The following is a 27,593-nucleotide window of genomic DNA, read 5'->3' as shown; positions in this document are numbered from 1 at the left end:
CCTCAGGACACAAAAAAAAAAAAAAAAAAATCAAGAGGCCATAGGCAGATAAGGCACACAAGATTTGGGGTTCAGGAGCCCTGTCTGAACATTAACACACCAGGGCTATGCTACAAGACTGTCCTAGAATCTCCCTACTTCAAAATTAAAATCAATAGTCCTTATCTCACCCACCTGAAACAGTGCCAATACCCATGCTACTCTGCTGATTCAGGAGGGCCTGAATGCAATGTACTTCAGGAAGTCCAAAACCAGAAACAGAAAACACAAAACCCACCAACTGTCAGAGTGAGAACATTTAATTATTTTATTTGTTACATTTGTATTCCACATTTTCCCACCTACTTGCAGGCTTAGTGTGGCTTACATAGTACCGTTATGGTGTTTGCCAAAATACAAGGTGATATTGTGGTAGAATAGGGACCATGTATGGAAAATATATTGGGGGAAGAGAGGAAGAGGAAGAGTTAGGAAATGTCCAATTACAGTCTTTGGCTTTGTTATGCCGCAGGTACTCAGGTTTTTATGCTGGGTCGGTGGGGTATGCCTTTCTGAACAGGTTTGTTTTTAGTGCTTTTTGGAAATTTAGGTGGTTGAGCGTAGTTTTTACTGCTTGTGGCAGTGCGTTCCATAGTTGTGCGCTTAAATAGGAAAAGCTGGATACGTAAGTTGATTTGTATTTGAGTCTTCTGCTGCTTGGGTAGTGGAGATTTAGGTATGATCGTGCTGATCTTGTAGTGTTTCTGGTTGGCAGGTCTATAAGGTCTGTCATGTGTCCTGGGGCTTCGCCGTAAATAATTTTATGAACTGTTGTTGTGCAGATTTTGAAAGCAATACGTTCTTTGATTGGGAGCCAGTGCAGTTTTTGTCGGAGGGGTCTGGCGCTTTCAAAATGCGTTTTTCCAAATATAAGCCTGGCTGCTGTATTTTGGGCAGTCTGAAGTTTCTTTATGATTTGTTCTTTGCAGCCCGCATGGCTTAGTACCATTGATTCAGATTGCGAAATATTTCCCTCGGGAAGAATGGTTTCACGCGTTTAAGTTTCCACACTGAGTGAAACATTTTCTTTATTGTAGATTTCCCTTGTTTCTCTAGTGAGAGGTTCCCTTACTGTCCTTTTCCTATTTTCCTGTTTCTATCATCTACCCATATACCTGTTGGGATGCCACTGCTGAGAGAGTATTAATGGAAGATTGCTTCAGAACCAGAACCCTGCCACAGATGCAAAATGGCCGACTGACCTTAGTAAGCAGGTGCAATACAATTATTATAATGCATCCTGGGTTATACCTAGAGAATGTGGGACATGGCAACTTTGCCACCCTGGAGCAATTTTGCATCAGTGATTACCTAATAATAGGCGACGCGTCAAGGATAGGACTGGTACGAGACATTTAGAGACTAAACTGGGTCTCCAAGATATGCTAATTTCTCTCATGCATGCTTATTGTGGATACTCTGAAAACCTGACTGGCTTTTTTTTGGGGGGGGGGGGGGCGGGGGGGGGGGGATCATCAAAAGTCCTGTCCTGCACAAATCACCTGTATTTTTCTTTACATATCCTATTAAATCACTGGAGAATTATTAGGAGAGCTTTCCTGGGATCCTTACCTCTGCCAGATCGAGCAGTGTTGACTTCCCACAGGGCTTCACCTGCTGCAACGTAACAGAAGAGATCTGAATCAAAAAGAAAAAGCAAATATACCTAAGCTTCAGACATTTCAATATCAGCAGTCACCCATTTAAATTTATCCTCTGGCTAGAGGAAACGAACGCAAAAGTGTTCCAGTTTTGTAACTAAGATTCACCTACATGTGTTCATTATTTATGGATGCAATTTAAAGAGTAACATCCGCCCCCATACACATGAAGGCATCACAACCTGCCTAGAATTCAATACAGCCCCATGAACACCACAATTTTCACAGAAACAGCTCAGAAAAATAAAACTCAAAGCCTCTCTCTCAGTTAATTGCAACTTACCAAATTCAGACAGTAGGGACTAAGATGATGGAAAAGAATCATAAGGAATATCAGTATGTTTAAACAAATTATCCAACCAACATGTATAATACAATAATAATGATTAATATTGCATGCCAACATGTTTATTGCTATTGTTAACTTGCTTATGGCCTTTGGAAAGGATGAAATATCAAGTGCAACAGATAAACCAAATCTCATTTCCTGCGACAATGCTCCTGGACTGCTGTTTCACTGACCCACTGACTCAGTGGCAATGCTGTGGACTGTCACGTGGAAGGTCTCCAGTTTGACTGGTGCATCTGGGGCTTGCCAGGTACTTGTAACCTGGATTGGCCACTATTGGAAATAGGGTACTGGGCTTGATGGACCTTTGGACTGTCCCAGTATGGCAATACTTATGTATTTTGGTAAGATCCCAAAAAAGTACAATACATTTTAAGCTGCTTATCCTAGAAATAAGCAGTGGATTTGTCATCACCTAATTGAGGGGTCCTTTTACAAAGGCACGCTAAATGCTAGAGACACCTATAGAAATATATGGGCATTTCTAACGTTTAGTGCTTGCTAAAAATGCCAGCAAACCTTTGTAAAAGGACCCCTGAAAGCCTAACAAGTTAAAAGTAATAAACCAGCTGGAATGGTGCGCAAATTTTAACACAACATATTCGCTTTTTATTTTCAGTCTCTTAAAATCAAACAGTAATGTTGCATAAAAACCTGCAGAAAGACGTGCATGACTGAACAAATACTCTGACCCTTCTAACCTTTCAGGTTGCAACTGTTTTGTCTGCTTTCAAAAATGATTAGATTTTCACTAAGAGTTCTGAAAAAAAGATAAATTTCTAAGGGATGCATTAGATTATAAGAGAGAGAGAGTATCTACCCTCAGGCTAGAGCTAGACCATATGCCAAACCTAGAAATGATTTAAATATCATCCATAACATTAAAAGATCTAAGACAAGTAGTCATGAAACACAGGGTAGTAGTAAGAAAAGAATTAGGAGCGATTCAGAAGATCTTTGTACATCTCCACTTACAAGTCCAGTGCGAATACCTAGTTTAGTTAGATCACCTCCTCCAGCACAATTACCATCATCTCCAGATCCCCCTGATTCCTTTTTAGAGTGGATCTGGAATTCAGATCCTCCCAAGTTTCATCAGCACAACATAACCAAATTGCCAGATTACAACAGGAATATTCATACGAACTCTCTCAGCCCAAACTATAGCACACCAATCAACAATATTATGCTCCACAGAGAAGTGGCCCTCCCACACGAGGCCATGGGAGAGGCAGAGTAGTCCATCATCAAACCTCCTGGAAGTAAATATTCCTGTTTTTTCACTCTCCTCTGTCACATTACCAGATGGTGAAAAAGCAAATTTTTCAAAAGGGACTTTTTTTGTCCCAAACACTAGATACAACGCTTTCTAACACACAGATTGATCTTTTTAAGTTTACATGTAAGCTTCAGATTTTGCAGTCTTTTTCCATGATCAATGTTTCACACTGAACACTTCTATTGTTAAAAATCCATCCACTTGAGGAGTCACGTGATGCAGTTGGAGCGATAGCAACGTTTTGCTGCTGCTCCGCGGACCCCGCTCGCTCCCGGCGCCCTACAAATTGATTGACCTCAAACTATACTAACCTCGTCCCATCAAAGTGTGGTGGAAGGTGCATGGACCCATTTCTCGTACCCATGCCGCTTGGAAGCACGAGGAAGAGCTCCAAAAACGAAAAAGAAAAGATCCTGATAATGAGCGGCGAATCCAAGATGGCGGCCGCGTCGCCGCGAGGCGAGGCAGAATTTACCGCCAGACAGCTCTCGCAGCTAGTAGCGGCGGTGGGCACAGCGTTAGAGCCTCGATTCCTCACATTAGAGGGGAAGCTGGAAAAACTGGACAGCCGATTGGGAGAAATCAATAGTAGAACCGCGGAGGTGGAAAGGAGAGTATCTGAAATCGAAGAAACTTGGCAACAACAAGAACCAGAACTTTCCAACCTAAAAAAACGCCTGGCCGCCCAAGAGGAGAAGCTGGATGAGCTAGAAAACAGAGCCAGGCGATGCAACCTTAGGCTGGTGGGACTGCCTGAAACAATTCCGGATAAAAATCTGGGCACGCTGCTTGAAAGTTGGATGTCTAAAGAATTTGCTATTTCAGACAGCAGAGGCCCACTATGCATTGAAAGAGCACATAGGCTGGGGAAACCACGCCTAAATGGAGCTAAACCTAGAGTGGTAATTATAAAAATTCACAACTATATCCACAAAGAAGAAATCCTACAGGGATTCCGCCAGAAAAGAGATTCGCTTAACTACGCAGGTGCAAAGATTCGCATATTTCAAGATTACTCAGCCAGTATACAAGAAAGGAGAAGGAAATTTCACCCGGTGTGTACAACTTTGATCGAACAAAATACCAGGTTTATGTTGCTTTACCCTGCCACTCTAAAAATTATGGAAAATGGGAAGTGGATATCATTTACATCAGAACACTTAGCACGACAACATATTAATCAAGAGCTGAAAAGCCAGGAAGCGCCGGCTTGAACCAGTTCTGAGCACATGGTGGTGAGCACATTCTGCAGTTGATTGAACTGTCTTGATGGGACAAACAGCACTGTAAAGACTTGATACATAGAGGTCATAGTTTATGTGTTTTATTATTGCATTGATGGGCCTGGGGGTGAGTGGGGAACCGGCATGTTGTGATTCTGCCTAGATGGGGTTATCCATCTTGGGGCCAATCTTGGAGCAAAGGGGGGGAATAAGGGGGTTAGACACAGGGAGGGAGGGAGGGAGGGAGGGAGGGAGGGAGGGGGGTGGGTAAGGACGGGAGGGCAGAGATAGCAGTGGAGCCATGTTATAAAATAGCGAAGAAGTTCTTAATAATGTTTGTTCTCACAAATGGAGTGTTTGGGACAATGGAAAATCTCCCACATTCTGAATATACCCTCTGGGGGAGGCTGGGCCCCTGGAGGAATAATTTGATGATGTTTAAAATAGTTTCAATGAAATGCAGAAAAGATCAGTCGAACTAGTCTTAAGATTTTGTCATGGAATGTCTCAGGAGTCACATCACCTGTAAAACGATACAAAATTCTGACACAGATAAAGAGACAAGGTATAGACATTGCATGTTTACAGGAAACAAAGTTATCTGACTCAGAACACAAAAAATTATGTCAACGCTGGGTGGGGGAAAGCCACTTCTCCTCTTCGGGTAATAGGAGGAGCGGGGTAGCAATACTTATTCGTAAGGGATTACCCTGCACAGTAAAGTTAATCCATAAAGACAATGAGGGACGACTTGTACTTCTACAAATAAACTACCAAGGGCAAAAGTTTTACGTTTGTGCAATATATGCCCCAAACACATATAGCTCAGCTTTTTTCCAGTCCCTTATAGCACTAGGACTACAACACAGCGATGCTCCCTGGATATGGGCGGGAGATTTTAATCAAGTGCTAGACCCGAATCTAGATAGATCCTCGTCAACCGCCATTCCCGGGTTAGGTAAAGGAAAGGGGATACCAATGCTCTGCAAACACCTCCAACTAATTGATCCATGGCGCACCCTTCATCCCACAACAAAAGACTACACACATCAGTCTAAAGTACATTCCTCCTGGTCCAGAATTGACTACATACTAATATCACAACACTGGTTCTTTAAAGTCCAGCAAGCCATTATTGGCCCGATGGAAATATCGGACCATAACATGATATGGGTGGAGATCAATATGGGTGGAGGTAGTGGAGGAAGCAACAAATGGAGATTTCCTGCATACTTATACTGAGATAAGCAATTATTAGAACACATGCAAGAAAAATGGCAATTGTATGAAGATACAAACTTATTATCATGTGATTCTCCTACAATATACTGGGAAGCCTCTAAGGCGGTCATGCGGGGAGAAATAATAGCATTTCAGTGTGCTAGGAAAAAACGCCTGGCAGCCGGCATACTACAACTAGAATCAGCTTATATAAAGGCCAAGAAAAAATACTTAAGTAATCCCACAATACTTAATAGAGACCTAATGTCGGCAGCCTTAGTAGCATTGAATTCCCTGATACATGAGCAAACAAAGAAACAATTAATAGCGCGGCGTTTGAATTTTCAAAGATTTGGGAACAAGTCTGGGAAATTATTGACAAGAGTGGCCAGGGCAACTACCACCCAGCGATTTATCCCCTCGATTGAAAATGCCAGGGGAGACAAGTTCAATCAGCTACAGGACATAGTAAATGCATTCCATGAGCACTTTTCACAGATGTATACTTCACAAAATAGGGTCCAAGGCCCCCTAACTAAAGATTACTTAGAGGATGCAAAAATGCCACGATTGCCAGAGGAAGCCAGTCAAATACTATCTAAACCTTTGCAAACACAAGAAGTATTCAAAGTAATAAAAAATTTACAAATAGGGTCGGCGCCAGGATTGGACGGCTTCTCTCATGAGTACTATAAAATGCTAACGCCACAACTATGTGGAGCACTAACTGACTACCTAGAAGCAGTGGTTGCCAGGGGAGCCTTTTCACCCAGAGAAAATGAGGCGTTGATCACCCTAATACCTAAACCAGGCAAACCTAAAGATCAAGTAGAATCTTATAGGCCTATTTCCCTCATTAACGTCGATGTAAAGATTCTATCCCGAATCCTGGCAAATAGATTGATGCGTTACTTACCAGTATTAATTGGAGAACACCAGGTGGGGTTTGTAAAAGGCCGTCAAGCAGTTCAGCAGGTACGGAAAGCACTATTGGCAGTGGCATATGGGCAAGCTACAGGGGACCCTCTCATATTGGTTAGCCTAGATGCAGCCAAAGCATTTGACAAAGTTAATTGGGACTATATGTTCCAAGTACTTGAATATACAGGCTTGGATGGCTGGTTTTTAAAAGCTACAAAAACACTGTACAAAAACACTACAGCACAACTACTAATAAATGGTACCAGGTCTAAGCCATTTGGAGTAGAACGTGGTACTAGACAGGGGTGCCCGCTTTCCCCTTTACTATTTCTCATATATTTAGAACCGCTGTTGCGTACCATGCTTTTGGACCCAGACATACAGGGAGTTACGCTTCATGGGACACAAATTAAGACCCTGGCTTTTGCCGATGATATGCTTCTCACACTCACTCAACCAAAAACCTCAGTTCAACGTCTATTAGAAGTCATAGACGAATTTGGGTTCTACTCAGGATTGCAATTAAACCTGCAAAAATCACTGGCCCTTTCAGTACAGGACGCGGTGCAGGAGGAGTGGGAGGGTCCTTTTCCCTTTCAATGGGCGCAGGGCTCACTTAAGTACCTAGGGGTCAAGGTACCGAGAGATCTAACAAAGCTATATAAGGAAAATATGGACCCCTTGATGAGACATACAGGGGAGGCTCTGCAGGGGTGGCAGGGCTTACCTTTGTCTTTAAGGGGAAGAATCACTATGTATAACATGTTTATATTTCCCAAATGGACATATACCTTCCAGATGATTCCTGCTGTACTGGGATATAAGGAGAGGTGGCTAAAAAAAACCCTTACAACCTTTTTGTGGCAAGGAAAGCGCGCACGTATTGGCTTACATAAACTTATGAGACCGTGCCTAAAAGGAGGGCTGGGGCTGCTTGACCTAAAGCTTATTTCAATTGCTTGTAACCTGAGACATTTATCAGATTGGTTTCGTTCTAGAGAGTTTTTCTCCTGTACGAAAGTGGAAACCCTGTTGATGGCCCCAATGGGATTTGCTTATTGGCTGCAAGCCCCTCCAGGGGAACTCCCAAACCTGGGCTCATATGGATTTCTATTGAACCCTTTGCGGAAAACATGGAAATGGTTGAGTAAAAAACACAAATGGAATAGTGGGGTGTCCCCATTATTACCTATTAAAGGTAACTCAGCATTCCCGGAGGGAGGACAATCTATGCTATTTAGGAAATGGGAAATATGTGGCATTAAATATCTATTCCAAGTGGTGTCGGAGACAGGGATTATTAAAACATTTCAGGCCCTGTGTACAGAATTTGGACTTGGACAAAAAGACTATTTTCAATATTTGCAACTTAAACATTACATATGCACGTTGCCGGCCATGGCTCTCACCCAACAAATATGGGAATCAATGAGCGAGATGATGGGCCTAGAAGCACAATTAAAAGTACCACTAAAATACTTTCATCATCACTTAAGAGACTTACAGGAAACACCTGACTACACGCAGGTGTCACAGCAATGGCATCAGGAGCTCCGATGGAAACTGGATCCAGAGCAGATAAAACTGAGCTTAAAGAGTGTGTACAGTGTGACGGAGAATGTAACCTGGCAGGAGATGCATTATAAATTTATCATGAGAATGTATATATCACCACACCGGGCCTACAAGGCGACTTTGAGAGCAACAGACGACTGCCCAAAATGTGGAACGAGGGGGGCATCTCTGGGACATATGTTCTGGCACTGCCCAAGGGTAAAGCCCTTCTGGATAGAACTTGGACATCAAGTATCACAAATGTGGAACATACACTGGCAGCCAACACCAGGACAATTATTTGATGTCTTTAAAATTGGTGGCAAGTCACCAGAGAGACTCAAAGAGTTTTTGAAAAGAGTAATTCTGATGGGCAAACGTACCATATTACAACTATGGTTACAACCAGACCCACCCGAAGCACCACAATGGCGTGGTGCTATGATGCAATGTTGTATGTTGGAAAAAAAAAAAGTGGGAGACTTAGCCTCAAGGAAGGGAGACCAGTTCTGTAAAACCTGGCTCCCGTTTTGGGATACCTTGACACCCGTTGTGAGAAGTAGGATATTGAATTGTTAACAGAACTTGTAGCGGAATAGTTGAGGGGGGGAGAGGGGGGGGAGGGGGGAGGGAATATACAAAAAGTTGATGACATTATTGTATGTACTGTTTGCATTATTTGATGTGCTATGTTCATGTTATCAATAAAATGATATGGAAAAAAAAAAAAATCCATCCACTTGGATACCTCATGGACCAGCTGATCCCTTATTTATACTTTCAATCAGCGTACTCAGAGAGAAGTCCAAGTCTTACAAAAATGCAAAAAATCCCCCAAAGGTATTATATACCTTGACTACACAAGAATTTAGAGCCATTAGTTATAAAACCTGCCAATAAAGGAGGGGGCACTGTTGTCCTCAACAGGACTGACTATATCAAAGAGGAACAGAGACAACTAAATGACAGATAATATTACATTCCATTAATTGAAGATTCCAGGTCAAATTTATAAAAACAAATTAGCCAAAATTGTTGGATTTTGCTGCACAGATTGGATATTTAACTTCAAAAGAGAAGGAGTTTTTGAAAGTAAGATGTCCAGTTACACCCACCATTTATATATTACCCAAAATTCACAAGCCTACAACAGATCCTCCAGGTAGGTCCACTGTCTCTGGCAATGGGTCTGTCCTTGAACCATTATCCAAATTTGCCTTATGCCCTTATGTTCCGTTAATTAAATCAAACGTCAGACTACGCATGTCACCAATATTCTCAATGATTTTGATGGTGATTCATAGTTACGTTAAGAAGCAGAACTATACAAAGAATCCCTAATCATTTAATTCTAACTATTGGTACAATAGATTTAAAAGTTATTTTTGATTTGAAGACATTTACTATCAACAAATTAAAGGCACAGCTATGGGTGTGACTATGGCACCAGATGATGTTAATCTGTATGATGCTTCTTTTGAAAATACCTTTTTAGAAGATCATCCCTTTAAAGAGGAAATTTGTTTATATATATATATGCTACATGAATTAAATTTTTATGCTGTAGACAGGTACTTCAGACCAGCCTTGTCAATTTCACTCATGGCTTAACACAAGAGATGTCACTCAATTTAAAATGCATTTCCATCACGAAGAGATTATTTTCTCAACATTTTGATCAAAAGAGATTAATTTTTTTAATACATCCATTTACAAAACACCCACAGACAGGAACACATACTTGCACTACACCAGTTTTCATGACAAGAATCTTTAAACGGAACCTTCATTTATGCCAATTTCTAAGACTTCACAGGCTTTCTAGTGATTTCTTTGACATCACAATTCACAAAGTAGAGGCTATCTAAACAAATTTATATATGAGGGCTATCACAGGGCTAAAATCAGTGATAGAGATAAAATTACTCATAAGTAGGTCAGACAGACGATGTTTACATATTAAAATATTCACTTTCAGCTGGTGATATAAAGAAAATTATTCATAACTACAGGTACATATTGGAAAGTCATGAATGTTTTAAAGACAAAAAACATATAGTAGTTTACTCTAGGGAGTGCAATCTGAAAGACCAGTTAGTACCATCTGTTCTCCCAAATATTTTCTCTCTAGCACAGACTGAACAGCCAGTAGGTCATTCCAAGGGCAGTTCCTATAGCATTTACATAAGTACATAAATATTGCCATACTGGGACAGACCAAAGGTCCATCAAGCCCAGTACCCTGTTTCCAATAGTGGCTAATCCAGGTTACAAGTACCAGGCAAGATCCCAAAACAGTACAATACATTTTAAGCTGCTTATCCTAGAAATAAGCAGTGGATTTTCCAAAGTCTATTTTAATAATGGCTTATGGACTTCTCTTTTAGAAAGTTATCCAAACCATTTTTAAACCCCGCTAACTGCTTTTACCACATTCTCTGGCAACGAATTCCAGAGTTTAATTACACATTGATTGAAGAACTAAATTTACTACTTTGTAGCTTCATTACGTACCCCCTAGTCCTAGTATTTTTGGAAAGAGTACACAAGCGATTCACATCTACCCATTCCACTCCACTCATTTTATATATCTCTATCATATCTCCCGAGTCGTCTTTTCTCCAAGCTGAAGAGCCCTAGCCATTTCAGCCTTTCCTCTTAGGGAAGTTCTCATCCCCGATATCATTTTCGTCACCCTTCTCTGTACCTTTTCTAATCCCACTATATCTTTTTGAGATGTGGCGACGAGAATTGAACACAATATTTGAGGTACGGTCACACCATGGAGCGATACAAAGGCATTATAACGTCCTCATATTTGTTCTCCATTCCTTTCCTAATAATACCTAACATTCTATTTGCTTTCGTAGCTGCCGCTGCACACTGAGCAGAGGGTTTCAATATATCAACGATGACGTCTAGATCCCTTTCCCGGATGGTGATTCCTAATATGGAAACTTGCATTACATAAATATAATTCAGGTTCCTCTTTCCCACATGCATCACTTTGTACTTGCTCACATTAAACATCACCTGACATCTACATGCCAAGTCTCCCAGTCTCGTGAGGTCCTCTTGCAATTTTTCGCAATCCTTTTGTGATTTACAACTTTGAATAACTTTGTCATCAGCACATTTAATTACCTCACTAGTTCCTCCCCATCAACAGATTATTTTTTAAATATGTTAAATAGCAGTGGTCCCAGCACAGACCCCTGCGGAACCCCACTATCTACCCTTCTCCACTGAGAATACTGACAATTAATCCTAATCTCTGCTTTCTATCCTTTAACCATTTTTTAATCCACAACAGGACACTACCTACTATCACATGACTCTCTAATCTCCTCTGGAGACTTTCATGAGGTACCTTGTCAAACGCCTTTTGAAAATCTAGATACATAATATCGACCAGCTCACCTTTATCCACATGTTTGTTCACCCCTTCAAAGAAATGTAGCAGATTGGTGAGGCAAGATTTCCCTTCACTAAATCTATGTTGGCTTTGTCTCATTAATTCATGCTTTTGAATATGCTCTGCAATTTTGTTCTTTATAATAGTCTCTACCATTTTGCCGAGCACCGTCAGGGCTCACCGGTCTATAATTTCCCAGATCATCAGCATTACATTGGCCACAATCCAATCTTCCGGAACCATGCTTGATTTTAAAGATAAATTACACATTAATAACAATAGTTCAGCAAGTTCATTTTTCAATTCTATTAGTACTTGGGAATGAACACCATCCAGTCTAGAAGATTTGCTACTCTTCAATTTGTCAAATTGAGCCCCATTACATCTTTCAGGTTTATAGAGATTTCATTCAGTTTCTCTGACTCATCAGCTTTGAATACCATTTCTGGCACCAGTATCTCTCCCAAATCTTCCTCGGTGAAGACCGAAGCAAAGAATTCATTTAATCTCTCCGCTCTAGCTTTGTCTTCCCTGAGTGCCCCTTTTACCCCTCGATCATCTAGTGGTCAAGCCGATTCTTTTGCTGGCTTCTTGCTTTTAATATACCTAAACCTTTTTTTAAACTAAGTCTCTCTTTGCCTTCCTTATCAGCACTTTGCATTTGATTTGCCATTCCTTATGCTGTTTTTTTATTATTTTCAGTCTGTTCCTTCTTCCATTTTTTGAAGGATTTCTTTAGCTCTAATAGCTTCCTTAACCTCACTTTTTAACCATGCATGCTGTCATTTGGTCTTCCTTCCTCCTTTTTTTAAATACACGGAATATATTTGGTCTGGGCTTCCAGGATGGTATTTTTGAACAGCATCCATGCCTGATGTAAATTTTTGACCTTCAAATCTCTTCCTCTAAGTTTTTTTTTTCACCATTCTTCTCATTTTATCGCAGTCTCCTTTTTGAAAGTTAAATGCTAACGTATTGAATTTCCTGTGTATACTTACTCCAAAGCAGATATCAAATCTGATCATATTATGATCACTGTTATCAAGCGGCCCCAGCACCATTACCTCGTGCACCAGATCATGCGCTCCACTAAAGGCTAGGTCTAGAATTTTTCCTTCTCTTGCTGGATCCTGTACCAGCTGCTCTATAAAGCAGTCCTTGATTTTGTCAAGGAACTTGACCTCCCTAGCATGCCCTATTACATTTACCCAGTCAATATCAGGGTAATTGAAATCACCCATTATTATTGTGTTGCCCAGTTTGTTAGTCTCCCTAATGTTTAAGTTACCAAGCACAGAATAAAATAATGTCACTTACCCACAGAAATGTCCTCTTCTCTTAGAACTTCTCAGAAAAAAAGTGGGACCTTTCCTCTCTATATAGTTTGGATTCTAAGAGGACTGTTTCAAACAAATCCTTTGAAGCTAGCCCAGTAATCAGGTTGCCCTTAGTAACCTTTGCAAATATTCTACTTCTTCACACCTTAATTAACACCTAATTTAGGTCAGTAGGAGTGCTATCTCTCTAGCAGGCAAAAACAGAAAATAACTTTCTTTTAGGCCAGTTTAAGCCTTGCTAGTATCTTTTTTATACTCTTAGATGTTAAATTTCTACCTCTAGAGAAAGCTTCAGTTTAAAACTATAGGGAAAAGGGTTGCATACTATGGAAACTAGTTAATAATGCTTGCTTCTCTTTCTTTTAATTTTATTTATTCTTTAAGACTGAACTAGGCCCTACTGTGCCTTCTACAGACTACGGGTACGGATACTAACTAATGAAGTTTGCTTCTTCTTTTTTAATTCTAACTATGTTTATCAATATTCTACTAATCCTCTTTTAAACCCAATGTTTAAGTTACTAAGCACAGAATAAAATAATGTCACTTACCCACAGAAATGTCCTCTTCTGTCAGAATTTCTCTTAAAAAGTTAAGTGGGACCTTTCCTCTCTATACAGTTTGGATTCTAAGGAGACTGTTTCAAACAACCATTTGAAGCTATGCCAGATCGGCCGGCATGGTAGCACAGCAACAATAACAGGGGGTATCCTTGAAAAAACCGCAAGGCGGTGAAACATGACTCATGTCGGAACATCATCCCTCTGAAGCTGATACTACGCTTTCACTGAAAAAGCTAAGTAAATTTATAGCACACTATAACTTTAAAGAAAGGATAAATAATAAATTATGAAAAAAAGAAAAAACAAAGAATTTTCTAAAAACTTGGTTTCATCACAAACACGAGTACATTAAAGGGAACAGTGATGAGTCAGGAGCCTTTAAGCATTCACGGTAAATAATTGGTGTGCTTGAAACCCAAAACTGAGGTCTCAGACAAAAAAAATTATACTATAAGCAACACAGACATCTTGTTGTTATACTTGCACAAATTAGTTTGTTTGGTTTCGCAAAAAAATTCTAGGTCTGACTTATTGTGACGGTTATAAACATGCCATCACATGCTTTCTGGTCTGCCACCGAGAGGAAGCTTTCTGTGCCTGCACTAACTAATTTTCAATTTGCTGAAACATCGTCCTGTGCCTTCTCAGTGGCAGGTCCGAAGTTATGGAACGCATTACCAGGGCACATTTGTTTTTGTTCGACACAGCAATTATTCAGAAGAGTTTTGAAGACACACTTGTATGTATGAGCTTTTGGCCATTCTTGAGGCTTAACAAGGCAATTTCCCCAGCTCTAGTTTTCTCTATATGATGTTTAAAATGTATCTTTGTTTTGATTTTCTATGCATGTCGCTTAGGAATAGGCGGGATATAAATAAAATAAGGAATTTATCTGGGTTTCCAAGATGGTACTTTTAAACAATGTCCACAGCTGATTTAAAATCACACAGGGCAAACCTATAAGCTGGCGCCTAGTGTAAAATGCATCAAAAGCACCACTGACAGGCATCTATGTGCTCTAAGCACTATTCCATAAGGTAGCAGCTAACTACAAGGGCATGTACATGTGGGTGGTCCATAGGCATGTCTCCCAGTTACGCATGTAGTTAATAAAATACTATAAATTATGCACATCACTTGGTACATGTTAGGCACACTAGCTTACAACCTGCCACTGACATGGCCTAAGAGGATGTGTGTAAAAATGTCTGTGTCAATGCCAAGATACATTAGTATTTTATAATAGAATGTTGGCGCCAAGATGTTATAGAATTGGTGCTGCTCCTTTTAGCCCCGCCCCCATTTTCTTCATTTTACCATATTTGTCCTTTTTAAAGTTAAATGCTAATGCAATTAATTTTCACATTAACTCACATTTTATCAAGTTACAATCACTATCACCAAGCAGTCACAACTCCGTTACCTGTTTCACCAAGTTTTGCATTTCACTAAGGACCAGATCTAAAATAACTGCCCCTTTTGTTGGTTCCTGAACCAGCTGCTACATGAAGCAATTATTTATTTCATCTGGAAACTTTATCTCCCTAGCATTTAGTATTTTTCCCCTCCACTTTCTTTTGCTTGAGAGATTTGGGATGGTGGTATAACGATTGGTTCCGCTCCTTTTAAACCCTGCTGGCTGTAACTATAGTGTTATGAATGCTGAGGTGTTCCATACCCTTATTCTCTCAGTGTTATTATTCACATCACTTAGCTCCAAGGCAGTTGTAGCAGTTTATTTTGTTTTTGGTAACAGTATACCCCACATTACTATTCACTTTTCCTTCACAAATGGAATTTCTATCCATAAGGATTCCATATTGGATTTTATTTCCTGCAGAACATTTATTCTGTTAGACTAATAGAAAAGCATAAAGCACCACCCTCCTCCAAGTTTTCATCTTATGTTTACCTAAAAGCCTAAATTTGGCTTCCAAAACCTCCAAACCTCATTTTCCTATATCATTAGTACCCTTGTATTATCAAGGCAGCTGGTTCCTTCCCCAGCATTGTCTATAATCTTATCTAGGTGATTAGTGAAGTTTACCCCCTTTACACCAGGCAGGCATGTGACCAAGCAATACCCATGCCCACCAGCCATTTAGCTATCTTCTATATATACTAATGATCTAAGTTACAACTAAAATGGCTGTCCTAGCCCTTCTCTCCTGGTCAGAAGCCCCTAAAGAGAGACATCCTTGGTGTGAGAGGATATTGAATCCTCTGGTTCTGGCTACAGGGTCACTTCCTGCCTCACTAAGGTGGTGATCTCCTGTCAGATGACATCTCTCCTCCAAGGCAGAACACAGATATTCTCTGTATACCACTTGTCTGCCTCAGATCCTCCAAGTCTGCCATTCTAATCTCACGACATGGGACTCATCTGAAAGCCAGGAACTCTGCACCAAGTGCGCACACATAACCTTTCATCACGTGGGAGAATCATACATGTGGCACTCAATGCAAAAAAATACTGAATATTCAACTCGTATGAGCTATTTTTTTCTTTTTAAAAGACGTTCAAACAGATTTTAACCAATAAACCCACAAATTCTCTCCTATCTCAAATAAGTTGTTAAATCTCCTGGCAAAGTAATGCTCACTTACCCGAGATATTCCTCTGCTCTCAGCAGCTCCTCAAAACAGTTCCATTTTTAATATATTCTGCCTCATTCTTACATGCAGTAAACATTTCTATCTTGTACCTCCATCCAATGTTATAGTTCCTTATCAGAATCCTATCCCCTCCAAAAGCCATTCTGTTTCCTTGCCAAGGGGAACAAAACTGGGTTCTTATTTCCTTTTCTGTCCTCACCTACCTTATGTATGCTAGCTGAAAGACCAAGCCTGGCTTTTGTTTGAAACTATTTCAGTGTAGCCCTCAGGATGTGGGACTGAAGCTGGTTCTCACAAACTATGACAGCCACCAGTTTCAAAACAGGCTCCCTTCCTCCAATCTGTTCAAAACGAGGCCCATTGTTTCTGAAGATGAAAATGTGCTTTCCAACAGTTTAAAAAGGTTAAGGGTACAGGAAGCACTCAGCTGAAAAGAAACCCCTCTAGTTAACTTCCTTACAGTAATGCAGGGCCAAGAACAGTAGCTCACCAAACTGAAAGAGCTCCGTTCTTTGACATAAAACTTTGCCTAGGCTGGCTCCAAATCAGACTGTGACATGCTTGAGAAAATCTGAATGGATAAGCAAATAATAATAAAAAAATAATCTCCTTTTGTTTTTCTCTGTTATGACACTATCTTGTTTTCTACATAAGTACATAAGTAGTGCCATACTGGGAAAGACCAAAGGTCCATCTAGCCCAGCATCCTGTCACCGACAGTGGCCAATCCAGGTCAAGGGCACCTGGCACGCTCCCCAAACGTAAAAACATTCCAGACAAGTTATACCTAAAAATGAGGAATTTTTCCAGTCCATTTAATAGCGGTCTATGGACTTGTCCTTTAGGAATCTATCTAACCCCTTTTTAAACTCCGTCAAGCTAACCGCCTGTACCACGTTCTCCGGCAATGAATTCCAGAGTCTAATTACACGTTGGGTGAAGAAAAATTTTCTCCGATTCGTTTTAAATTTACCACACTGTAGCTTCAACTCATGCCCTCTAGTCCTAGTATTTTTGGATAGCGTGAACACTCGCTTCACATCCACCCGATCCATTCCACTCATTATTTTATACACTTCTATCATATCTCCCCTCAGCCGTCTCTTCTCCAAGCTGAAAAGCCCTAGCCTTCTCAGCCTCTCTTCATAGGAAAGTCGTCCCATCCCCACTATCATTTTCGTCGCCCTTCGCTGTACCTTTTCCAATTCTACTATATCTTTTTTGAGATACGGAGACCAGTACTGAACACAATACTCCAGGTGCGGTCGCACCATGGAGCGATACAACGGCATTATAACATCCGCACACCTGGACTCCATACCCTTCTTAATAACACCCAACATTCTATTCGCTTTCCTAGCCGCAGCAGCACACTGAGCAGAAGGTTTCAGCGTATCATCGACGACGACACCCAGATCCCTTTCTTGATCCGTAACTCCTAACGCGGAACCTTGCAAGACGTAGCTATAATTCGGGTTCCTCTTACCCACATGCATCACTTTGCACTTGTCAACATTGAACTTCATCTGCCACTTGCACGCCCATTCTCCCAGTCTCGCAAGGTCCTCCTGTAATCGTTCACATTCCTCCTGCGACTTGACGACCCTGAATAATTTTGTGTCATCGGCGAATTTAATTACCTCACTAGTTATTCCCATCTCTAGGTCATTTATAAATACATTAAAAAGCAACGGACCCAGCACAGACCCCTGCGGGACCCCACTAACTACCCTCCTCCACTGAGAATACTGGCCACGCAATCCTACTCTCTGCTTCCTATCTTTCAACCAGTTCTTAATCCATAATAATACCCTACCTCCGATTCCATGACTCTGTTTCTGATATTTTTATACACAATCCGAAATGGACAGAAACTCCATGGTCTGACCACTTCAAGCTAAACCTAACCCTTTACTGGAAAGAACATGACCCCACCAGTTGTACTTTCCTGTGAAGTCCTGTTAGAACAGGGGTGGGAAACCATGGTCCTCGAGGGTCACAACCCAGTCGAGTTTTCAAGATTTCCACAATGGAAGCAGTATGTAAATCAATCTCATACACATTCATTATGGAAACCTTGAAAACTTGACTGGATTATATCCCTTGAGGACTGTGGTTGTCCACTCCTGTGCTAAACTGCAGTACTCCCCTGGGGGGTAGCAGAGTAAGTGAAGGAGCTGCAGCTATATAAAGAGGCGACAGTAGCCTCTTCTGCCCAGGGAACAGAGTATGGAGGAGGTAGACAATTTCTAGGAATTGTAAAGATTTCTGAAGACATCCTTTCCTACAGCCAGAGGTAAAGCAAGGCAGATAGAAAAAAAAGAAGGATGTGAATCAACACTCTGTTGATACTTTGAACTTGATAGTATTTGAAGTTCTGTGGAGGTTGAGGAGGTTTAATTCACTCTACGGTAGGTACTGGAATTAGGTAGTGAGATGATATTTGGAATAAGGATGCTTCTTTTCTTGGCAATTAGATTATGGGTTTTCCTGACTTATGTAAGAAAGCTCAGAAGAGTCATAAGGAGTTTGTGAGGCAGAAAGTTAGCTTCCCTGGGGCTCACTTTCTGCTTAGGTTTCCTTGTAAGTATTATAAAATTTTAAAACACATTTTATAAGCTAGAGCAACTGAATGTATTTCCTGGAGGATAACTGCCTACCTAGCAATGTTGTAATCAAAGTAGGAGCTGGGTGAAGTGTTACAGGTGGTCTGGAGTTTCTGATCTGCCATTATGTTCTCTGTAATCCATTTTTGTTTGTTTTGTGTGTGTGTGTTATTTCAGTTTCAGGTCTAACATGAACATCAGGGATTTAAACATTTGCCTGCATTAGGATTATATTAATTTTTTGCCATTTATTTTTACCTCAGTTTCTTGCTTTCACATTCAAGTATGTCATTGCTATGACATGTACAAAACCAAGTATAAATAAGGAGTTTTTAAAAAAGCTCCATCCACTGATTGGAAATGCTGGACCAATGCAAAAATAAAGCCAAAAATACAAACTACTATGTCACAAACACAAATTTGATCATGTCACCCCCTTACTATACAAGCATCATTGGCTTGTAGAGAAACGGTTAATCTTCAAAGCTCTTACTCTTGCTTTCAAAATAGGCCTCCCTCCCTACAAGACTTCTTCGGCCCCTAAACGACAACCGCTTATGTCTCCCTACCCCTAGATTTGCTTCAGATGGAATCTCCTAGCTATTGTGCTTTTTATTTTACTGCTCCCTACCTCTAGAACTCCATGCCCCACCACTTTGCGCTGACCTCTCTCAAGTCATTTAAATCTGCCTTGAAAACCTGGCTAATACATCAAGTATCTGACTCCATCTAAGATGGTTAGCTGTGAATTATCAACCACACACTGTCCACAATATTATATATACTCTTGCAGTGTTAACACGATCAGTATTCCCCAGATTTTTTCTGTTTCAAGGGTTTTACATTTTTTTATTTGGAGGAAAAAAGACCTATGAAACCTACCATGCTCAGTGTCGCAGCACAGACAGTTTTTAGCACTAAATAGGTACACAGCTCGATCATGGGTCAAAAAACCTCCATTTTTTTTCTTTTTTCTTTGCAATTAAAATATCAAAATAGAACTTCTTTTATCAAGCACAAATAGCCAGCACTTAACTTCTTGCAGCAGTCCTGACGGGGACCCGTTTCGCCACCGGCTTTTTCAAGGGAACTGCCTGCTCTTATCTTCTGCCTGTACCCCATCTGCTGAGATAATGACAGATGGGGTACAGGCCATGGTTCAAAACGACCTTTATGGTAAACAGTGTGCAGCCTTAACGTTTCATGTTCTTGTATGATTATAGCCTGGCATCAACTCACTTTTTGTCTCTGAACCATCCCCATGCCGCTTTACTGATATTCTTTCTGCCCTGCAATGCATTTGTGGGTCATAACTCTAGACTGGAGTCATGAATATAGAATAATCTTCCTGGGTTGGTTCTGGTTTCTTTTTTCTTTCTCTCTCCCTAAAGAACACAATACAACTCACACTCTGTTCAGTGAGGCACTTAACAGCAGGACCACATTATGACTTTTAGGGGCCCTAGGCACTTTTGTCTTTTTTTGGCCCTTCCCTTGGTGGCATTTAAAATATGACTGAGCTTTTATTTTGAATTGTATGTATATTTTATTTGTATTTCATTTTTATTTTATATATATGTTTTCTATTTATTGTGTACATTCGCAAGGCCGAAAAGCAAGATATGAAAATAAATAACTTCTACTTCTTTTTTATTCTTTCTGATTTTAAACAAAAAAACAAAACAAAAAATGTTTTAGTAGGCCCTAGGCTCTGTGCCTATTGTGCCTAACGGAAAAGACTGCCCTGATTCACAGCACTGATGCTTTGTGTGAACACACTTACCTCTGCAAACTGTAACAGAGCAGACTTTCGACGCAGCTGTGAGGAATCTGGTGCACTGGCCTGGCAGGTATTCGAGGAAACCTGCAGATGGGAACAAATAGCAAAAATCACCATGGTAAGCAATGGCAGCCCAATGGTTAGAAAAAGGGTTGTGAACCAGGGTTCAAGCACCATTTCTCCTAGTAACACTTCTTGTGCACTTGGGCAAGTCACTATCTCCTGTTCCTTCAGGTACCCATTTGGATTGCAACCTCTTTTGGGCAGGAGTTTATAAATCTGAAAAACCTTAAGAACTGCCATGAGATTAAAAATTTAGTTTTAGAAAGGCAGTCTAGAAATATTAACATTCAGGAAAGGATGGAAGCATTACTAAATAAGTATGGCTGTATCAGGAAGGGCTCTCCCTCCCTCCCCTCCTCCCCAAATACAATTATCTCCAGAATCCCATCAAATCAGTGTTTTGCACTTAAGTCCCCCCCCCCCCCCCCAAACCAGGTAGAGAACTGCTGTACTGCTAATAACTTCATATTTTCAACAGGCATATGACTCGTAATTCTGTGTGTCTGGAAAAAAAGGTGCAACATTAAAACAGTAGTAAGAGTACCATCTGCTTTCAGCCAAGCATGCATCCCCAAGAACACAGCCATCCTCAGAGCCACAGGTCGAGGTCATAATCTGCTAAGCAAAGGGCTGCAATTAACTGTGTTCCTACCCAAACATCAATGAGAATGACATTCTAATTTGTTAAAAAACATGTTTTTTTTTTTTTAAATCTCAGACAAGGGACTAGTTATAATTACCTCCTTCAAAAGAGTCTTTTCATTCTGTAAATCTAGGGAAAGCTGTGGAAATGCTTCAATCTGTTTTTAACTAAGTGCTGTACAACAGATTTACTTCTGTAAATGATTTTGTTTTGGCAGCATCATGACCACACAACCGACCACACAAGGGGGCATGGCGGCTACTGTTCTCCAAACATTACACGAACAGAAAAAAAAAATCCTTGCTGAAGGGCTCACACACATTCTCACTGCCCCTTCTCATAGGAACCAAATGTTTGCAATAATAAGGGGAGGGGTATAAGACTATACAAACTAAGCATCATACTAAAAGCTAAAGAGGGAAAAACAAATAGGAAAAGAATCCAGTGAGAAAGCAAGTGAGCTGCTCACCTCCTGTGCAGTCAGGGCATGCTCACCAGCCAACAGCAGCATGCTGAGTCCTCCCATCTGGGTGGGATCTATTAAAAAATGAAACCAGATCTTTTGTCATTAACACTTGCTTAACAATGACAACATTTAACACACTGGGGGAATTCTATAAATAGCATTCAAAATCTAGTGCATAGCGCCGATTCCTATGCCTAACTTCGAGTACCAGTCTTATGCTTGCTGAAACCTGGCGTAAACACTGATGCCGAAATTAGGCGCGCTTATCCAGTATTCTATAACTACATGCGTAGCTTTTTGGAATGCCCCCGACTCGCCCATGCCTCGCCCCCTTTTGGATACACGTTATGAAAGTCAAGCGCACTGCCTTATAGAACAGCCAGATAAGTATGCAAATTTTAATTGGGGCCAATTATCAATAATTGGTTTCAAAGCTCATTAACCAATTTGTGTGCAGAACTCGGCAGTGCCCCCACATGTGGGCGCCATATACAGAACCTAGGGGACCACTTCAAAGAAGCTGACACGCTGACACGCTGACACGCTGACACACACACACACACACACACACACACACACACACACACACACACACACACACACACACGAGCCTGTAAGTCATTTTGAGGCTAATTCTATAAAGGAGCCATTCTAGAAAAAAAATGTAGTCTTCTACTTTTCTTTATAGAACACTGCATAATCAAGGTCTGCATGCACTAATGTTTTTAAGCACAAGCACTTAACACCAGCCACAGCTGCTGATGCCTAGATTGGGGACATAAGCATGTAAATGGTAGCATTCTATAATTTATGCGAGTTAGGTTGCTCTCTGCCCATGTGAACGTCCACCTGCAAAATACATGCGATTGATGATGTGTGTACTTACAGAATAGTGCCATTATGTGTGTATATGTTCACATACATGCACCTAGACAATGATTAGCATGGTCTGGGTGTCTCTTTATATAACTATTCCCATTATGCTGAATCATCAGTAGAAATGCAGCCTGCATGTGCTCCAAGGCAGAAATTAAACTTTTGTTTTGCAATTATCACTGATAATGGTAAAAATGCACCCCTCCACAATCCTCCAACACAGAGGATTCTCAATCACTATTAGCCCTAGGATGTTTATGTGGTTTTTTTTTTTTTTAGCATTCTAGTTTTTATTGAAACCAAATTACCAACCTTTTGAACATCTTACAAATTATAGTTTCCAAGGAAATTTTCTTGCAGATTAAGCTCCCGCCTATCCACTGTGGTGGTTAGCCAAATCAATTCAGGGGTTTGTAATTCCAGGTCCTCTCTTAATCTTGGTCATTCCCAGGTAATGAAAGCTCGTTGTCAGTCTCTGCATTAGTTCTTATTCCAAGCAATATATTGTTCCCAGTCCCGCTCAAGCTACAGTAATTAATATTAGTCTGTTTAAAACCAAGGATCCCAATTGGTCCAGCCACCACCCTCACAGAAGGCAACTCTTCTTTACATACTTTTGCCAATACTAGGCATATCACCAGTACACAATTTTGTACTACTGGGGGCATCATGTCTCTCCCCCCCTACCCCAGACAGATGTAACAAATACTTGGGGAGGGCTCAGCAAAAAGGCTGAAGTCCGATTCTACTCTCTGGATGACATTTAATATTTACTACAGTTAAATGAAAAGACAAGGATAGGGTTTTTCCAACTGACCCTAGCTTTTCTGCTGTCTTGGGTCTGATAGATTCCTTCGTTTTGTTTTGTTACATTTGTACCCCGCGCTTTCCCACTCATGGCAGGCTCAATGCGGCTTACATGGGGCAATGGAGGGTTAAGTGACTTGCCCAGAGTCACAAGGAGTTGCTAAAAGTCGCTGATTAATTCACCAGGAAAAGGTGGCTTGGCATTTTCCCTGGCTTGAGACTACTTTAAGCCCCAAAGAGAAGGGCAACCAATGGTATCCTGCTGAGGCGTAAGTGCCAGAGGGGCTTAAGGTGGACAACTAGGGACTGAAAGTTCACCCTTGGAGAGTTTGGCTTCCATGGTTAGAGCACCTGGTCTGGATGTTCTAAAATATCCAAGTTTCATTTGGTTAAACATGCAGAAATTTCACTTGACTCAATTAGGTCTTCTGCTGAAGGACTTGGTAAGACTGTTGGGCCAGTTGCTCCAAATTTCTTCTCAAGTGCAAGTTCTTATAACTACAGTTGATTCTCACATGACTGAAGAGACTTCAAATCTTAGAACTCTAAAGTATTTGTTTCAAGAAGAAAATCTTTTGGGTAAGGATACTACTCTTATTTATAGGAAGACTGAAAATTCTGCTAAGAAGAATTGAATTTAATTTTCCTACATTTTCTCAGATCTCTCCATAAAGAACTTCTGAAGAAATATTTTGTGGATATCTTAAAAATATCTCCTGATGTTGCGTTGCTAGTCTCAACTGCCTTTTACATTCCTCCTTTTATGGATTGCCAACAGACAGCAGATGGACTTACCCTAAACATCCTCTGATAGTTTAGATTTAAACCTATTTCTTGGGGCATCAACTGAGGCAAAGTGGGAGACGATTGTGACATTTTTATTTAAGGCTGATGGAGATCGAATGTTTAAGTTCTACTATAATAACAAAGTTGATTTTTTCCTGATGCTACTAAGGTCACACAACAAAAGGAAGAAGCAGTTTCTTATAATGTGCCCCAAGATACTGCAGACAGGAGCAGTTTTCTTTCTGAACTTGGCTCAGCTGGGGGGGGGGGGGGGGGGGGGGGGGGGGTTTGATCCCGTCTGATAAGATTATAAACACTCTCTGTTGGGTGAAGGGAGATGTTCCTAGGTGTCTAGTTAGAGGCAAAAAGGTCTTCTGAAGTGGTAGTACCATTTTAGGATCTATTCTGCCTTGAGTGAATTCCTTCAAAATGGCGGTAAATAAATCCTGATAAATATTCAACAATGATTTCTTGGTTAATTTTATTTTCCTTACTGTATTCAATCCCTTGGTATTATAGGGGACTTTATGAAGTGTAATTGCCTGAACTGAATATTGGTTTTTCTTTTGTTTTATTTCCTTTTTCTTCATTTTCTATTAAAAGTGTAAACTGGCAAACTATTTGAAATAAATATTAAATAATAAAAAGAAAAAAAAGTATCACTCAGAATGAGTAGCTATTAATAACCAATATGGTTTTAAAAGTTGAGTAACCTTTTTACAAAAGCCATGGGCAAATGAGCATTGCCACCACATAAGGAAGAAGGTGGTTTTGCCAACATCCATTACTAACGTTTTACTTAAATCTGTAAGGAGAAAAATGTCATTGAAACAACTTTTTATGTCCAATCGCTGAGAGGAGAAAACAGACACTGCAGATCTGGTCGTTTGATTATAGACAACTTCCCATTCCTCTTTCTCACTATTTTAATTTTTTATATTTAGGTTGCTGTTTTGTTTTGATTATTTCATAAAGTGCCTGGCAGTGGAAAAAAAATATGTGCTGGTGATACAACGAGGACATCTGAATCAGAACCAAGAGTACCTAAATGTAACTTTCCTTAAGCTACTAATGAAAAAACATGCAAGCTAAAACCAACTATTTTTTGTGAATTGTATGGGGAAATACCCTATCTCTGCTTGCCAACTATTGTTTGGGGGAGGGCTTCTGAGAATGCAAAGTATATGAACACACAATTCCATGACAAATGTGCAGTGAGTCACATATGTGCGCATCACCCCTGTGTTCCAATGGAAAAAAAGGTTGACAACCACTGCTCTAGAGTATGGCAAATAAGAATTAATGATAAAATACGTCTACTTCGGGAAGAAAGGCAGGAGAGGAGACATTTGAATACCTCTGTAGCATAAATACACAGAAGGCAGGTCTCTTTAAATTGAAGTGATACTCTGGAAGGAGGGATCATAGGATGAGGGTGAAAGGAGATAGACTCAGAGTAAGGAAATATTTTTTTATTGAAAGTTTAGTGGATGCGTGGAACAGCCCCCTAGTGGGAGAGAAGACCTCCGCCTTCTACATGATAAACAATAAAACCTCATAACTGGAAAAAAAGAAAAAAAGTCATGCTGCTCTCCCCATTAGTCCATGATTGTTTTGGTATTTCCTCTCCCACTACTGCAGATGATTGACATATATAAGGCAAACCCTGCTTCCCCTTACAGACTCATTTTCCCTCCAGATTCTTTTATGTATGCTACCGATGTGTCCTTTATTTATTTATTTTTTTGTGATAACCACAGTCAGAATTAGAGGCAGTAACTCACCTGCCATGCTGAAGTTCAACTGGGGCATATCTTCAGTCCTAGATACTTTCTTGGGGCTTGGAAGATCATTTACAGGCTCTGCAGGGAAGGCCCAGAGCTTCTTTCTGGTGGTAACAGTAGGCGACGGGGTTTTCACAGGCTTATTTGTAGTGGGGCACCACTTGTAGCCAGGATTTGCTTTCATAAATGCATCCTTGTACTGTGGAGAGAAGCCAGAGGTACAACTGTTAATATTTTCAATAGGCCCTACTCAAATTCCAGTTCATTCTGTACGTACATAATCTTCATATAAACATAAAAATACAACATAGTAACATAGTAGATGATGGCAGAAAAATACCTGCATGGTCCATCTAGTCTGCCCAAGATAAACTCATATCTTGAATTTGTACCTGTCTTTTTCATGGCACAGACCGTATAAGTCTGCCCAGCAGTATTTCCCGCCTCCCAACCACCAGTCCCGTAAGTTACATAAACCTTACATAAGAATGGTGTCTTGCCTGAATTCTAAAATTTCGTGCCATCTCTAATCCAATAACCCATAAGCATTACAAAATAAATAAACCTTCAGAGTTTTCCTAAATATGCTCGTGCCTGTTATCAACCCAATCTGCTTAGGCAACCGATTCCAAGCTGATCGACCGGCAATAGGAAAAGTACACTTTCTTTCATCAAAATGCATCTTCCTCAAAGTCGGAATAAGCAAATGTTGTAAACCCTCCGAATTTGGGACATCAATACTAGCAGTACATTATATCACATGGTATCCTCATCACCTAGCCCAAAAGAAACTCCTTGTCCTCTAAAGCAATCAGGGTTTGTGCATTATAACAGCAAAGTTAAACAAAACGCATCCTAAAACTTACTTTCAACTATGTGTCGCGTCCCAGACCATGTCTCTCTAAACAAAACCTCTCTACTGTGTGCTGTGATCAGAAACTTAACCATCACCAACTCCATGAAATAAAATCTAGAAAGGTAAGGGAAAAAGGAAGGAGACCCTCCATTCCTGTGAGCAAGTCTAGCTTTCTATCCCCATAGTTGTCTCCCCCAGCACCAAAAGCAAACTAAATCAGTCCTACTGTGCAAACCTTGAACTATACAATATTTGTAAAAAGGTTCTGTGCAGGGTATATATAATACCTCGCAATTACTTGGAAACAATGAAAAGCAAACACATTGGAAGGAGGGTGGGAATGTGTACAGTGAAATGTTAGCTGTGAACAGTTATTGTACATTATTTATTGAGATTTATTAATTTAAAGTCAATTTTGAAAGTAATTTATGTGAGTAAAAAGGGTTTTAGTTTCATTACGTACTATGCAATTACCCATGTAATTTTAGTTATACCGAAGCAGATACAAAAAAACCCCAGTGAGTGCATGTGAGAATGTCTGCTTCTATCACGAGTGCAATACCGTGGCAAGCAAGTAAGCTAACTGCATGCAAATTTAATGCATAGAACCTGTGTACAATTTTTTTTGAGGGGGGGTGGTGGTAGTAGTGGGGGATACCCATGGCAAAATTTTCAGAAGTACACACATTTTTGCTTTGAGAATTTGTGCAACACTGCATATAAAATGAGAAAACTGACCCTTATGATC

The 27,593-nt window shown here is 40.4% G+C and overlaps 1 protein-coding gene across 1 annotated transcript in view; it reads right to left on the bottom strand.

Moving 5' to 3' along the window:
- BBX (BBX high mobility group box domain containing) overlaps positions 1–27,593 on the bottom strand; it is a 202,532-nt gene that overhangs the window by 24,878 nt on the left and 150,061 nt on the right. The window contains exons 5-8 of the mRNA XM_030204171.1: positions 25,990–26,188; positions 21,740–21,807; positions 20,568–20,648; positions 1,612–1,677 (exon numbers count right to left, since the gene is read on the bottom strand). Of these exons, the coding sequence (XP_030060031.1) occupies positions 1,612–1,677; positions 20,568–20,648; positions 21,740–21,807; positions 25,990–26,188 (414 nt within the window). The remainder of the gene's footprint in view (positions 1–1,611; positions 1,678–20,567; positions 20,649–21,739; positions 21,808–25,989; positions 26,189–27,593) is intronic.

This window comes from Microcaecilia unicolor, chromosome 5, assembly GCF_901765095.1.
Source record: "Microcaecilia unicolor chromosome 5, aMicUni1.1, whole genome shotgun sequence".
Lineage (NCBI taxonomy): Eukaryota > Metazoa > Chordata > Amphibia > Gymnophiona > Siphonopidae > Microcaecilia > Microcaecilia unicolor.
This window is presented reverse-complemented; position numbering and strand designations above follow the sequence as displayed.